The following is a 17,043-nucleotide window of genomic DNA, read 5'->3' as shown; positions in this document are numbered from 1 at the left end:
TTTTGTCATCAAATTTGCTTTTTTTCCTTGGTGGTATTTTTGAAAAGCTAAATCTAGCTAGGCTCAAACTGATTTCTAAACCGTTGAAAACCGCCTCCTAGCTCAGAGCATTTTAAAAGTTTTTCCCAGTTAGACAGTGTTAGTTCATGTGTGTCATATAGATAACATTGTGCTCACGCATGTGGAGTTATTTAGGAGTCTGCACTGATTGCCTAAACTGCATGTCTGTCAAAAGCACTGAGATAAAGGGGCAGTCTGCAGAGGCTTAGATACAAGGTAATCACAGAGTTGAAAAGTATATTAATATAACAGTGTTGGTTATGCAAAACTGGTGAATGGGTAATAAAGGGATTATCTATCTTTTTAAATAATAAAAAAATCTGGTGTAGACTGTCCCTTTAACCTCTACATAAAAAATAAGTTTTCCTATCTTCATCACAACTGATGAATTAAATTCCATATAAAATATTGCTAACATTATTGATCTGTTTACCATCACTTTAAAGGCCTGATATTCAAAACCTTGCCGCTCAGAAGAGATATTCTAAGAAGTCTTGTCAGTATGGCGAGGCCCTTAAAAAAATAGAAACACAATTATTTTCTTGAGAAATGTTTATGTTGTTATGTGTTCTTTATTTGAAACAGAGACTCCTTCATTACAATACAAGGTCTAAAAATCCCAAAGATTTTGTGTGAGTTCTCTCCATGCCTGCAAGGTTTTGAATATCAGGCCCTGTGCTGGGACACAAAGTGAAAGGGGCTGGGGAAGGAGGAAAAGCAGACCCCCCCCCCTCCCCTGCATATGAAAAACCCTTTACACAAACAAGAGCAAGCTGGAGTTTGTAGACATCAGTATACATATAGAACTTTGGGGCTTGGTCAGGAATCTAAAAATCAGCACAATGTCATTTAAAATTAAGCAAAGCTATACATTTTTACAAAAACACCACCAGATAAGCTGTATAAATGGATCATCCACAAAACATTTATGCAAAGAAAAATCTAGTGTACAATATCCCTTTAAGGACGAATTGCTCACTATCCAATAAAACCTTCCACTGTTTTTAGTGCACTGCGAACTGAGTCACAAGCATAAAACACGTTTTCTTTTTCCCCAAGCTGTTTAAAAAAAACCCACTAATAGCTTTTAAAATACAATCTATCATCTTCAAGACAGAAAACTATTTAATTAAAAAGGTTATGCTGCTGACTGTAATTATTTTTGATGCATAGCAAGCAGAGCAATATAGCGCACGTCTATGTAAAATTACGAGGGTTTTCACCAAAATGTGTAAGTAGCTGGGAATAAAATCCCTCAGATCAGGTTGCCCCCGGGCCTCTTAAAATGTACAAGCTACCAGGAACTCTGCCTTTATATTTTGGCTTCTGCTACTGTATTACAGGAGCACGTCTGTCTGCCTGTAGCTGATTTTCCATTGGGAGCCTTAAAACAGCGCCTCCCTGCGCTCCTACTTGATGCCACTAGGTGGTGCTCGAGAGAGCCTGCCAGCTGATCTCCCTGTCACCAGCAGACCTGTTGCATTTGCAATCTGTAGCTTGACTGTTGCACAGAGTGCACTTCCAGCTGTATCCAGGAGCACTCACTTCCCCTACTGCGGATTATCAATAGAGCACTCACTGATCACAATGATGCCCTCTGCTCGCAACCAGCCCCTGCAAGATCACAAGAGTTCATGAAGATCTGTGCTCTGTTATATCTTCTTGTCAATTAAAAATAAGGAGAGTTCGCTTCCATATAGATAACCAGATTTATATGTGGATTAGGCGTGGGGGTATAATTTACTGAAGGTGAGTGATATTTTATGTTTTTTTTTTCTCTAGATAACGATTTGCAGATATATTTAAAAATATAACATTGTACATCAACTGTTGACAATTTAATTAAAATATTTATGCAAAGAAAATATTATTTTCAATTTTAATTTACTTATACTTAAATAGCAGCAATTGTATTTTTTTCCTATCCACGTTAGTTAAATTGCAGTTTGTATGAGCTGCTAAAGTTCATGCTATGCAGAAGGTTAACTCATTAACTTTCAGTATTTTATTCTGTACTGTACAGCTGTTAAAATGAAGGTTGGATTGCGACCATAATAAAGATAGGTTTATTCTCTTTCTCATAGTACTATAGGTCATTGGGTATTCTGAAGATACAATTTTTTTACATTTTTCAAAGCTGAAGTGTTTAAGATCCGCAAAATAAATTAATCCAATTCAATTAATAAGTAGCATAAACTGGTAATTAAATCAGTGCTTCACGTTTTATAGGATCTTATACTTTGACCTTTGCCATATAATAATGTCACAAAATTCTGACCTCTCTATATGTGAAATTAAACATAATGGTTTACTGTCTATCATCTATCTATCTATCTATCTATCTATCTAGCTATCATCTGTCTGTCTGTCTCTTATCTAATGAGAGCTTACAGTCTAAATAACCAGAAACTGAAAAAATAGCATTGGTATTTTTTAGTTTTGTTTTGGGACAGTGTTGCAGAATTATCTGCAAAGGAAGGGTTAATTATCATACTATAGGTATTTAAACAGAATCACTGTAATCATGATTCATGAAAAAATAAACTACAGTAGTTGGATATAGTGTTTTCACATGACAGTGAAGGGGTTAAGAGGTTGCCAGTGCCACCATAAGATATAAGCTTGCATGGTGTAAAACTGATGACTAGGGCCAGTGAAACATAAAAGCCAGGAGTTATGTGAGGGTAATGACAGGTGCATGTAGCTGATGTGTTTTGAAAGGAAGCATACTCATTCCTAACATTCTGGCAATAAAAGCTTTACCTTGTGATATGGGGTTGCGCTACTCGCTTGCAACATGCACATGGTTTAAGAGAAACTACATTGTGATGAGTTTTATCTGATTTCTGGTTCTATTTCCTGAGCCAGCTCCACCTGGAAAACTCACAGGGCTAAAGGCAGCTATAATTGTACTAGTTTGGGTCTCACGCAACTGTACAAAATGAGTGAGAGATGCAATATGTGTTGTATTGTTTTATCTTAAACCATTTATCTCAATGCAGACTTTTTATTTTTTAGTGGAAGTGACTTCCTATAGTGACTATAAACCAGACCTGTTGAAATGTGTACTAAAAATACAGATAAGAATAGCTATTGAGTGAAAGTGTTAATTGTATATTGCCATCACTCCATTGATCATTTTAAACTTGTAAAAGGGATAGGAAAGTGAAAATTAAACTTGCATGATTCTGATAGAGCATATTATTTTAAGACACTTTTAAATTCACTTCTATTTTCAAAAGTGCTTTGTTCTCTTGGTATCCTTTTTTTTAAAAAAAAAAAAAAAAAAAAAAAAAGAATACACACACTAGTGGGAGGAAACTGCTGATTGGTGCCTGCACACATTTGTCTCTTGTGATTGGCTAACTAGATGTGTTCTGGTAGCTGCCAGTAGTGCAATGCTGTTCCTTCAGCAAATGATAACAAGATAATGACGCAAATTTGATAATAGAAGTAAAATGTAAAGTTGTTTATATTTGTATGTTCTATCCAAATCATGAAAGAAAATGTTGGGATTTCCTGTCCCTTTAAATATGTGTTTCATATATTTATTATTATTTTTGAATGCACTGAGAATTTTAATTGTATTGTTTAAATTCATTTAAATGCAGCATATTAGATATGAGTTGTGCTTTTAAAATTTAGAAACTATGTGTGAAAAAGGTGTGTTTACTGACACTAAAAAAAAGATGCAGGGCTAGGAGAAGCTTAGCAGGCAGGAAATAACTCATATATGCTCATGTTACATAATAAACAACATTGGTGTTTACTGTGATACATTTGCAGCTAAAATAATGTGGAAGTGTAAGATGCAAAAAAAGAAGAAGCTGCTATTCTGTGGGTATACATGCTGTTCCTTCACATGCTGTAGCTGGACATAGAGTTGCCAGGTGTTCTAATTTAACAGGTCAGTCCAATATTTCAATGGGTTGGCCAGAAAAATAAATTTAAAAAATTGGGACGATGTAGAGATATATGGCCAGCAGGGGGATACAGGGCTGTGGAGCTTTTCTGAGGCTTGTTGTGGGCATATAGTTGACAGGGGTTTTATGACTATATATCTTAGACCTGAAGTGGACATGTGGCTGGCATGAGATGCAGGCCATTGGTTTTGACATAAGGTCTGATTCACAACCTCACCTACCAATCTCCCTTAATTACCCACTAATCAGCCAGTATTTAACAAGGTTAAAATACATATAAAATGGCTTATTATGTAAAATAATAAAATGTATTTTATGCCTGTGTTTCTTCTAATTTACCTCATTATTTTCTGTTTTTTTCCCCACTCAGCCAAGTGAAGCCTTATTCTGTACACTTTAGGTTTACATGACCCTGCTATATGCTGCCTGTACAGTGATTGTTTAGATTAGGGCAGAAGCTCCTTTACATATGACTTATTATTTTCCACAGCAAAGGAGATCAGATGAACAGCCAAAACCCCTTAAGGGCTTCATATTACTGTACAGCTCTGAAACAGAAAGCCATTCATGTTTAACTATTAAATGACAGTTTTTTAATCCTTTTAAAACTTTTGTTTTGTATTAACTTTTTTTTTGTAATGCAGTGTTTTATTAAAATATACTATGCATAAACAGTACAAACACTGTAGTGTCCCTTTAATTGAATGGCAACCAACCTCACTCTCACTCTACTACAGTAGTTTTGTTTGACACAATCAGTTTTCTAATATTTGTTACAAAGGATTTCATAAATAAATAATCTTCTATTAAGTTATAGCCAAATTAGTTTGGGATTTATCCATAATACCCAACAAAATTATTTTCTAGTGATATCATAAAACAGAAAATGAAAAGAATGTAACTATTTATCAAATGGTATCACTGCAGTGTAGAGATAAACTGAGTTTGTGTAATCTGTGCTCAACTGACTATCCAAAATATAAATGAGTGCAGACATACTTTATATCACTGCACTCCGCAAGTTTCAGAGCAGGTGTGGGGAACATTCATCTGTTTTAAGACTCTAGATCAAAATGATTTGTTAGAAAATGACACCATTGTTTTTTTCTGTACTATTTATTTGTACTATTTTAACATGCTTCTCTTAATTTAAGTGGCCTTGCTTCTCAGAAGAAGTTCTCCTGTGGGTAATGATTAGTGGGTTTGATAACAATTTGACGAGTTGTTTTACTTAATGAATAGTGACCGCTAAGCTCATATGTTTTCATTTCATTTGTCTAGACTGTTCACAGTTATCTTTCTTTTTTTTTTTTTAATTTTGAGCTGTAGACTGCTAGGTCTTAGAACCTGATGACCATTTTCCATATAGCTGAGATATAAATAAAGGAAAATACTGCATTTTATGGTTTAAGTCTAGAAGAAAGTTGAATTTTTTTTTTACTGAATTATAGTTTGCGACATTTAATAGTTCAACTTTGGCAGATTTTTTCATTTTTCTTTTTTTTTTTTTAAACAATCCCTCACTATATGATTAAATTGACTGGTGGTGATATTAGCCAATTCTGAAGTTTAATCGTTTTATCATTAAATTAATGATAACCTAAGTAATATAAATACATTCACAAAAGAAACCTAGAGAATTAAGCTATTCAACATTGTGACCAAGAAGGTAAAATCACTAACTTGTGTGTGTGTTGCTGGCAGCCTAAGGAGCTAAGTAAAGGTCACATCTCTATGTGTGTTACTGGCAGCCAAAGGAAGTAACTGACTGATCTGTGTGTGTTACTGTCTACCAAGTGAGTTACACTAACAACCTTATACTTGTTGCTTGTAGAGTAGGATTGAATCACTACTCTGTGTGTTACTGGCAGCAAAGTTGGGTCCAATAAGTTATCTGTATGTTATCGAAAGCCAAGAAGGGTAAATCACTGTTCTCTGTGTGTTACTAGCAGTCAGTGTTTTTTATTACTACTCTGTATTTGTTACAGGTACCTATGTTCTGATATCACTGTGTGCATGTAAAAAACATATATATGGCAAAGTAAGGGGAGCCTTGGGAAGGATTTTACTTACTTTGGCACTAGGCACTGCCCCCTTATACATACATATTACGATAGGGGGGACCTGGATGTGTGTTCACTAACCCTCGCCTTCCTCTTTTTCTCAAAGGATTGAGATTGAACCTAAGGATGTGATTTTGGTGAGGGACCATTAAATGTACCCAGAGGCTAAAGCGTCAGTGTTTTTGGCATTTTATCAGCATTCCTGGTATAGGTGCATATTATTTTGCTCAATGTTTGGTTTGACAGTGGATGAATCAACAGGAATTATATCACAGAGGCAGCGCAATTTAAAAAAATTAAGCCAGACTCGTTAATTATAATATTGTGAATATCACATTTTAATATACAGTAAACAGCTTGGCAGAATACCCACACATATTGTATCTGCCCTCAGAACTGGAAAACAAACTTCGTGTTTCTGCACTTTAATCAGAGTAGACAAGTAGAATTTAGGTCAGGTCACAAGTTGTTAATAAAGGTTTAACTTTACCAGCTGCAGGCGGCAAAGTCTCTTAAGGCAACTGCAGTGAAAACAAACCCACACATCTCTTAGAACCTCAACAGCCGCATCATTTGGAGTAGGTTCCCTGAGTAAGTGGTCCTACTCATCAGTCCCACCAGGTGAGAAACTAATTTAGTTATTTCCAGTTGCTTCATGAAGAAAGTCTCTGGGATCAATTGTACCTTAAAGGGCCACTAAACCCAAAATCTTTCTTTCATGATTCAGATAGAGAATACAAATTTAAACAACATTACAATTTACTTCTATTATTTATTTTGCTTCATTTTTTAGATATCCTTAGTTGAAGAAAAAGCAATGCACATGGTGAGCCAATCACACGAGGCTTCTATGTGCAGCAACCAATCAGCAGCTACTGAGCATATCTAGATATGCTTTTCAGCAAAGAATATCAAGAGAATTAAACAAATTAGATAATAGAAGTAAATTTGAAAGATGTTTAAAATTGCATTCTCTTTCTAAATCATGAAAGAAAAAATGTAGGTTTCATGGCCCTTTAAGGTCATGAGCCCAGATGTGATCTTCTAATACAGACAACTTAGACTAGTAGATGGTACAGGGACTTCAGGCAATTGATCTTAGATTTAGAAAGTCCTTCTGCCCTTCGGCAAAACTGGTCTCTAGTTAGGTGAAAGCTGTAACCACCAATGGTCAGTCTGAGCCAATAATAAGGACACATCCAGCTTTGTAGAGAGTCCTCCATCTAGAATTTAGGGATATTGAACCCAAAATTATTCTTTCATGATTGAGATAGAGCATGTGATTTTATACAACTTTCTAATTTACTTCTATTATCAATTTTTCGTAGTTTTCTTGGTATCTTTTGTTGAAAGCAGGGACGTATGCTTAGGAGCTGGCCTATTTCTGGAGCACTATAAGGCAACAGTTTCCCAAGGAAGTTATCCATTTTCATGAGCACTAGTTGGTAGCACTATTTCCTGCCATGTAGTGCTTCAGATGCCTACCTTTGTATCTCTTCAACACAGAATATTATGGGAATGAAGCAAATTTGATAATAGAAGTAAATTAGAAACTTTTTTAAAAAATGGTATGCTCTGTCTGAATCACAAAAGAACATTTTTGGGTTTCATATCCCTTTCATTTAGAATCAAATAAAAATTGCAGAATCTCTCTAGCATCAGATGCAAGTTCAGCACCTAAAGATATAGGACTGGATAACCAGCAGATTGTGCCACACCCTAGCACATGGCGCCCCCCACAGGCTGCACTGCTAATACCATGTACAAATTCTGAAAGACACAGCCAAGTGCTCTTAAGATCTGACAGTAAGTCAAAGAAGATTCGTTTGATTTCTCTCTCATCAGTCAGTTGTGTTATGTGGCATAATAAATAGACAAATGCACAGTTTCTTCTGTTTTAAAAGCAAACAAACAACATGTTCCCTGAGAATGTATTGGCATGTTTTCCTAGTACTGTACGTTTATTATTCCATCACACAGTTGTGTTGCCTCATTAAATACATACAGATGCCAGAGTTTATGAAGATGTCCAAACTTGTGTTTAACCAAACTTCTCTCAGCGTTTCATCAAGCATTGCAAATATGAAAAGGCCTATTTAGTTTGCTCATTATAAGAAGACCATGAGGTGTAGGGTCTGTGTCATTTGGACATGTTTTTATGCGTTTAGCTCTTGTTGACCACTCTGTGGCTATTTTATTTTTGTTATAGGTACTTGAGCTAACATTGTGTTTATTTTGACACCTTCACTTATAGAAGAGAGCATTAGCCCTGGTTTTTAATCTAGTTTACATTACATATCATATGTCCTTTCTCTCTGTGGTACCTAAAAAGCAGGATCAAGGACGAACAATAATTTAAAACCTACAAAAAGCAAGTTAGAAGAATAAAAAAAAAGAAAGTGCTACAGGTATAATACAAAGTCTCTAAATCAGGACTGATAAACAAGCAGGCAGCTCGTTTTATCCTTATGTGGGGGTAACACAACTATCCTAAAACAAAACAAGAAGGTGCCACATTGTGTATAAAAGATATACTCAGGGAAATCCCATTCATATTCAGTATAATCACAAGATTAGGAGCACTCTCTAGTGCTGATATAAGCAGGCTATTTGCATTGGCTGGCTCACTGGTACTATGGTAGTAGAGGCCACTTGAAAACTTCAATCACGTTGACAGGAACATCCCACACAGGAGCGTGGGGGGAGGGAACCATTACTCCAAACAGGTATTCCGTAACTCTTGCGGAAAAACTAATCAGAACACATCCTGCCTGGCAAGGACCTTATAATGTGCGATTGCAGAGTGCAAGTTTGTTGCTAACCATATATCATAAATAAATGGAGCTAAGAGTACTTGTTGTATACATTCAGTATTAACTGATGTCAAATATGTTGTTGATGACACTAAATATTTCCCATTTGTCTGCCAGATTAAAGAGAACTCGAGTAACAAGATGGCCGTGATGCGGCTGCCACTGTGGATGGTAATCTCACTAGTTATACAATGCACAAGTTGTCAGGTAAGTCAAATCTTTAGTGAAACGTATATGAGTGACTAAGAACTATTAGTATTATTTTATAAGGAAAGAAGAGTTAAACATTGTGGAGTTGTAAAGCCTTTGCAATGAAATGATTGGTTAAAATAAATCTAGCTTTTATGGAGCCATCTAATAGCTGCTGTGATTTTTTTTTTGCGGATAAAGCATTAGACTTTCTCCTAAAATGAGCTGACTGTGCTGTGTAAATCAGGATTATTTTTCTACACACAGCTTCTTACTATATATTTGTATGGCAAATTAATTGCTGATTTACAGAATGGAATAAATTATGAAACCACTGTTATATCAGGAGTCTGTAGTGATAAATACTAATCTAATGCTTATCTATTAGATTAGTATTCCAGAAAATTTATAGTAGCCAATACTCACAGCTCCTTGCTATATATTTGTCTGCAGTGATAAATACTAATGCAATGCTTACCTATTAGTTTTCCTAGTAGTAAAATCTTCATATAAAGAATGTGAAATGATATTTATTCGGACTAGTGTTATTCTATAGTCTCTGTCTAGTAAGGTGACAGTAGGCATGGGCATATGTTTTAATTACATTGAATATGTGAACAAATTGTCCCCTAGCCTTGTTTTGCCCATATAAATGTTTTTTATAGAATTAATATATCTTAAATCATCCCTTAACCCTTTGAGTGCTAAGCACTTTCCCACCTGGGTGCTAAGCTGATTTAAGGGTTTTTTGAAATTTGTATTTTTTTTTTTTACATTTTTTTTTTAACTTTTGTATTTTTTTTTTTTCCAGATCCCCAAGACTTATACCCTTGGAAAGGTTAGGCGATTATCTTTCCAACGGTGGGTCTGTAGCTGCTTAGATACCTTAGATACAGGCTTCTGAGCAGTATGCCCACTTTCCCTATACTTTGTATTGTAAATTGTTAATAAAGTTGCACGGTGATGTCATCACGTCACTGCGCGTGACATCACTGTGCAAAACGTGAAGCCCCGGCGATGCCTGTCACAATGCAGGCCCGATCACTGGGGTAGGAGCGGGTGAGAGCTCCCAGATCTCCCTCAAGGTGGGAGAGTGCTAGCGACGGCTCTGAGCCGTCGTTAGCACCAGAGTGGGTAACTCTGTGACGGCTCAGAGCCGTTGTTAGCACTCAAGGGGTTAAATCAAATTTTACATTCCATTGTTGCAATTGTTTTAACGTAAAGGGACATTATAGTGCAAAACTTGCATGCACTAATTTGTTAGAGCATGCCATTTTAACACTAGTGACCCTTCAAAGGGGTTAAACACGTTTATTAGAGTACTGCCCGGGAGCCGCAGAGAACTGCTGGTCTTGAGTGGATTATAAGCAGTGGCATGACCCAACAGCGAAATTGCCACTGCTAATTGGATCATCAGCTAGGAGTTTAAAAACACAGATTTGCAGGGTAGGTAGAGCTAAAATTACATGGTCTAACAAATTATAGTATTTCATTTTTGCACTCTAATGTTCTTTTAAAAGGACACTAAAGGGACAGGAGCCCTAAACTGTTCATGATTTGTATAGAACATACAATTTAAACAACTTTCCAATTTACTTTGATTATCAAATTTGCTGCATTCTCTTGATATCTTTTGCTGAAGGAACATCATTGCAGCTGTTACTGGCAGTTAGATGATTTATCTAGTTAGCCAATCACAAGAGACAAATGTGTGCAGGCACCAATCAGCAGCTAGCTTCCACTAGTGTATGGTATGCGCATATTCTTTATCAACAAGTGATACCAAGAGAACAAAGCACATTTGAAAATAGAAGTGAATTGAAAAGTGTCTTAAAATGACATGCTCTATCTGAATCATGCAAGTTTAATTTTTATACAAAAGCAAGAGATATTTAATGTCCCTTCAAATCAATTTTCACTGTAATATCTATTAGAATCAACATTCAAAAAGTACATTTTATTTGTCACTATGATTCTCATTGGGTTCTGTTGAATTCTCTGTATGGAATGTTTGACTGTTGAGTCTCAGTAACATACTTTGACCATGTATATCGAAATCAGCATTTGAAGGTTACATTCTCTACTTTAAAGTGACCGTAAACACAGTCACTTATAAAGGGTATTAGATAAATGATATAATTAGCACCTAACAAAAAGCAAAGTCCTGTGAAACAAATCACAGCATCATAAACAGACTTATTTAATGCAGCCAGCCTCCCCGGTATCTAAGCCTGTACTAGAGTAATCGGGAACTGTTTGGTATGGCCTGTTCTAAGCTGTACCACCATAGCTGTGTATTGTAGAGCGGGGTGATACTATATAGATGCAATTTGAATGTGCGGCACAGCTCAGGATACTCTTTTTATTCTGTTAGAATTTACTATCACTTTAATTCTGTGTAAGTCTATCAGAATCAATAAAATCAGTGAAATTTAGCATGCAAAGGGTGATTCCGATAGTCTTACATTGCAAGTCACATGAAACAAGAAAATCTTAAAGTGCTTGCCCAGCATTTAATATTTCAAATAAAAATTGCAATCTATATATATACTTACCCTTTCATGCAGGGGTTTGACAAAGTTTAATTAAACACAATATTTTTGTTATTTAAATATGTGTAGTATATTTCTTAAATAAGTGGCCAGATGTCAAATTTAGAAGCCGTGGCTCAATGATTCCTGGGATTTGTCAAGTTTCAATGTCACATTCTCACATTTTTATTCTCAAACTGTTAGTTACCAACAGAATGATGTAAAGACATAGGACCTGATTCTCTAAAGCTCTGTGATCTGGTGAGATCCTCTTTAGTATAACGCTTGTTCACTTATATGCTTCATGAGGAGAAACACTTATTTTACAGTATAATGCTCCGTAAAATAAGCTGATAATATCGCTCTATGCCTATAAGTTACTGATAATTGGGTTAATAGTATTTAGCAGACATATATAAAAAGAAAATATGTTAAAATGAATATTCGTTTCTACAATAAATGTTTCAACACTTTCAGTGGGATTGAGGCTTTAGTATGGGCTCTCTTGTTTTGACGCTTTAAGTCTTTTTCCGTCTCCAGGATTGTTGACTGTCTGAGTTCAAGCTTGCCCATGTGACATCATTTTCTTTGAGTGCTGTATAACTTCGGCCTATTTTCTGGTTGGTTAGAGAGCTGATCTCAGTGGATAACCTGCCTGCAGTATTGCTCAGAACAGAAGCCAGATATGATGTCATAAATTGAAATTGCAGGCTGCATGAAACTGAAGAGTGCATATAGAGCTAAGGCAAAATATAGTGATAAAATGTACTTAGTGCAGCTGAAATCTGTGAATTTTACTTCTGCACCTGCTCACTGCCATATCTTCTCCATTCATGTTTAACCTCTTCATTGCACAATACGTATAAGATATGGAGCGTTGTTAACAGATGTTATGTTAAAGAGGAATTAAACACATCTTACTTTAGTATAAAATTGTGCTTAGCCCCAGAGTCACTAAAGATGCCACAAAGCAAAATCTGTATCTAGGTTTTCAAAATTCTGCAAAATTGTGCTTAGCCCCAGAGTCACTAAAGATGCCACAAAGCAAAATCTGTATCTAGGTTTTCAAAATTCTGCACATTCCTAAACCATCTTTTTGCAGCACTTGCAGGTTACCAAATTAGATTTTTGGCTTTTCTTGGGAGCGTGGGACAAAGTACACACGTTACACAAAAAAAATAATATATGATTTATATTCTTTCATTTCATATTCTACATTTACAGTTTACACACATCTACAGTTTATATACAGAGGTTGTTAGATACAAACTGTAGTAGATCATTAGTTGATAAAGATAAATCTATCCAAACAAAAGCAGATGTCTTTCTTTAATGAATTCTCGCAGGTTTATTTGACTGTATGTGTAGCTGAAAGCCAAGCAAGCCCAGAGGATATCATTTATACAGATGTGTCTCGACCATTAAAGGGGTATCCAAGTCAAACTGTAACTCTACACAAAATGTTTAGTTATACTTTTATTTTAATTTGATCTGATTATCCATAATTTATGACAGCTGTATTTTTCAACTGCCCCTGTGAATTTTTCGAGATTTTGTTGAATACTCCTGCAAAATGCTACACAATGATGATCTGATTAATCAGTGTAATTTCAAGAGTTATGTCCCTGGGTTGCAAAACAGTGCAGGTTTTATTTTTAAAATGTTTTAAACAAGCATTTTGTTAGTTAATCTTTTGCAATTCAGGGCTTATTTGCAAGTATCTTTTATACCTTTATTGTTCCCTTTAATAAAGATCATACATTTTATTAGTTTTACCACTAGAGGGAACACAGACAAATGTTTTATTCATAAACACCAGCCTGCTGTAACTTTGTGTCTTTAGTGTGAGGGCAGCAGGAGCTCATATTATCATTGATACATGACAAAAAGGGACAGGTTCCCCCCCCATAAAAAGTAAAAGAAAAAACTGTAATTTGAAACATGCTGAATGCTGGTGCACGAGCCCTTACAGGATATGTGCATATGCCACTGGAAAACTATAATGACTTTTATTAGAAGCATTTTAGCTAATGGAATTATATTGCAAAAATGCTTCTATTTCAAACTGAAATGCGCCTGTGCAAAAAATAAAGGGACATCAAGTGAAAATCAAACATCCATGATTCAAATAGAGTACAATTTAACAAGGAAACTAACAAAAAACTTTCTAATTCATTTCTAATATTGTTAAGATTTAGCTCAGGAGTGTGCATGTGTTTTTAAAGGGACATAAAACATGATTCTGATAGAGCTTACCATTTTAAACAACTTTCCTTCTATTATCAAATTGTCTTTGTTTTGTTGTTATCCTTTGTTGAAAGCAGGGATTTAAGTTCAGAAGTTTGCACTATATGGCAATAGAAGTGAATTGGAAACTTTTTAAAAATTGTATTCTCTATCTGAATAATGAAAGAAAAAAATGGGTCTCATATCCCTTTAAGTATATGTATAATATTGTTACATACACATAAATTGCACCTACTGTAACATGTCATTGGGAACTAATAAGGTGAAACCAAATTTCCCATCAACTTTCATACTTCTTTTATTAATAAACGACTGCATGATAAAAAAAGCAAACCTTGTTCATTGGAGCTCTGTGAAGAGTGCATTGTTTTAGTATGGCTTTGTCTGAATCAGTCACACCCCGTAGTAAATATTTATTATTTATGTATTTGTTATTAATGGTGGAAGCTTACAGTGTAACATAAATTATCCTGAAGTTCTTCCCATCTGCTGAACATCATCCACCACTTGTCTTTGGCTATAGGGATAGTAAACATTTGCTCGTTTTACAAGATCTCCTTCCTGAACAAAACCTTATAATAGTGCTGTAAAAGCTGGAAGCTGGTTGCTAGTATTTTTAAAACCTATAAAAGAAGTTGTTAAACTAACAAAAACAACAGCCATGTAACATCTAATTCCTTTACCACATCACAGCTGTAATCCACCTCTCTCTGTCACCATAAAAGGATTTTCTAATGCAGAAATTATTTGTAATAATTTTGTTAGGAGCAAAAGAGAAAACACATATGTAAAGACCTGCTCAGGAGCTGCACTCATTGTAGATCCAAAGCAGGAAACCACAGGGGGTTACGGTAAAAATTTGAATGCACATAGATGAATTACATCTTTGAGTAGAAACATATTTGCAATATAAATGTATTGGCAAAAATGCTTCTAGTAAAATGTATCACTGTTTTAGCGTTAGCATTTTTCTGTGCATGTGAAGTTATATATGCTCAGTGCACTAGCATTTTAAATACTAAGGCTGCTTAGAGCGCCAGTGGGGCTTGTATCATGTCAGTAATTAACAAACTACTAGATGATACAAGCACTTTAGGCTCTCTAAGCAAGTTATGTGTTTTAAATGGTGGTGCAGGGAACATACTTAAAGGGACATAATACTCATATGCTAAATCACTTGAAACTGATGCAGTATAACTGTAAAAAGCTGACAGGAAAATATCACCTGAGCATCTCTATGTAAAAAAGGAAGATATTTTACCTCACAATTTCCTCATCTCAGCAGAGTAAGTTCTGTGTAAAAAGTTATACTTCACCTGCTCCCAGCTGCAGGTAAAAATAAAAAATAAATGAAGAAATGAACAGCAGCCAATCAGCATCAGCAGTGCTGAGGTCATGAACTCTTACTGTGATCTCATGAGATTTGACTTAACTCTCATGAGATTTCATAGTAAGCTTCCTTTACCTGATTGGTGAAATAATATGAGAGTTCACAAGGCTCATCCCCTAAGCTGTCCCAGGACAGACACACTAAAATGCTTTTGAGGTAAAATATCTTTCTTTTTTACATAGAGATGTTCAGGAGATATTTTCTAGTCAGCTTTTTTACAGCTATGCTGCATCACTTTCAAGTGTTTAAACATTTGGGTATTATGGCCCTTTAAATACACTTTTGAAACAGGTATAACTTTTACTAAAAGCTTTTTTGTTAATATGTGTAAAAATGCTTCTACTCAAAACTGAAATGCATCCATGTGCATTCCCGTTTCATCTGGAATGTTCCTTTAACCCTTTTGAAGGGATTAAAACCACACCGCTAACTCCCTTCAAAGTACATTGTTTTGCAGTTAGGTACATATATGTAGCAGATTTAGCCTTACAAAGTCTCGGTTGAATTTTAAGTTATGAAAAGAAGAAAAGCCTCAGTTTCCAGAGCTAAATTACATTAAAAGGGGGCATAAAAAAATTATGAAAATATGTTTCAAAGTTGTTTCACTATGCATAACTAAATATTATATATATAAAAATCTCATGGTGTTTACCTGTAACTTTAAGGGCTGATGCTGAATAAAATGTTTCCTCTCACAACAGTAGTGGAAATATCTTTCTGTATAAACTTATCATATAATGGAAATCTTCAAAAGAATAACAAAACACTGATATGGGATTTTAAACTAACATAATATCTAATGTTTTTATGCTAAAATGTGTAGAGCAAAGCTCATACACAACAGGAGAAATATACTGAATATTAGAAAGACTTCTAAGGCTTCTTTTCAGCAAGAGATATCTCTATTCATTAATGGATGCTAGTTTTATCTTTGTTGTTGCTCGAAATGAATCTTTTTTGCTGACCCCTTTGTTTAGTAAATTTAGGACAACCACTTATATATACAAACAACTATCAGAACACTGGTTCTCAAACCTGTGTCATTGGACCTCCCTAACAAGCCAGATTTTGAGGATATCTGAACTTGAGCACAGGTGAAATAATCAACCTGGTTATTTTACCTGCTCTGGCCTGTTGGGGAGGCCTGAGGACAGGTTTGAAAACCAATGATCTAGAGAAACATATTATCCCTTGTTCTGCATTATCCTGTGGTGCTGATTAATGAAGAATGGACAAAATTCACTACAACTTGTTCCTGGAACTAATATCTTGTGGGGAAAAAAATGCTGCAACAGTGCAACTCAAAAATTGTGTGACTTATAGATTGGTCAACATTGCTACGATTTTCAAGATCAGCTCCATTACAATCAATGGAATTACATTTATCTTGTAACCATTCATTTATCAGCACAAATATAAATTAGACTGTGAATGAACGGCCCTGCAAACTGAGGCACTTAGGAGGAGGTGCCCCTTGACCTAGTGGGAGGAGAAAGACTGGTATTGAGGCGAGTCTAGGTGAATGAAGTAGGGAACATTACAGCGTTTTGGCACCATTAGGAAAAGTATTAGGAGCGGAACACTGGGAGCATAGTTAGGGCTCTCTTTACCAGCTACTCCGGTCTTGTTTTTCCATGGGCCGATATTAGGCAGGCTGCGGTCGGTGGCCAGGGAGAAGGGCCCGGACTGGATGTGGGAGCAACTTGTTGATATCCTGGGTGGAGCAGTGAGTACACATGGAGAGGAACAGCAAACCAGACCTATGCGCCGCTCTGGCAGGGGTTTCAGGTGAGAGGGAAGTGCCGGAGCAGCCACATGGCCTTTTTG

The 17,043-nt window shown here is 35.7% G+C and overlaps 1 protein-coding gene across 1 annotated transcript in view; it reads left to right on the top strand.

Annotated features, from left to right (window-relative positions):
* The first annotated feature begins 1,532 nt into the window (after positions 1-1,532).
* Positions 1,533-17,043, top strand: part of LOC128663202 (ADAMTS-like protein 3) — a 372,033-nt gene continuing 356,522 nt past the window's right edge. Inside the window, exons 1-2 of the mRNA XM_053717413.1 lie at positions 1,533-1,809; positions 8,977-9,066. Coding sequence (XP_053573388.1) covers positions 9,001-9,066 — 66 coding nt within the window. The 5' untranslated portion in view covers positions 1,533-1,809; positions 8,977-9,000. The remainder of the gene's footprint in view (positions 1,810-8,976; positions 9,067-17,043) is intronic.

Source organism: Bombina bombina, chromosome 6, assembly GCF_027579735.1.
Source record: "Bombina bombina isolate aBomBom1 chromosome 6, aBomBom1.pri, whole genome shotgun sequence".
Taxonomy (NCBI): Eukaryota; Metazoa; Chordata; class Amphibia; order Anura; family Bombinatoridae; genus Bombina; species Bombina bombina.
Note: the sequence above shows the minus strand (reverse complement) of the source record. Positions and strands in the feature narration are given on the sequence as shown.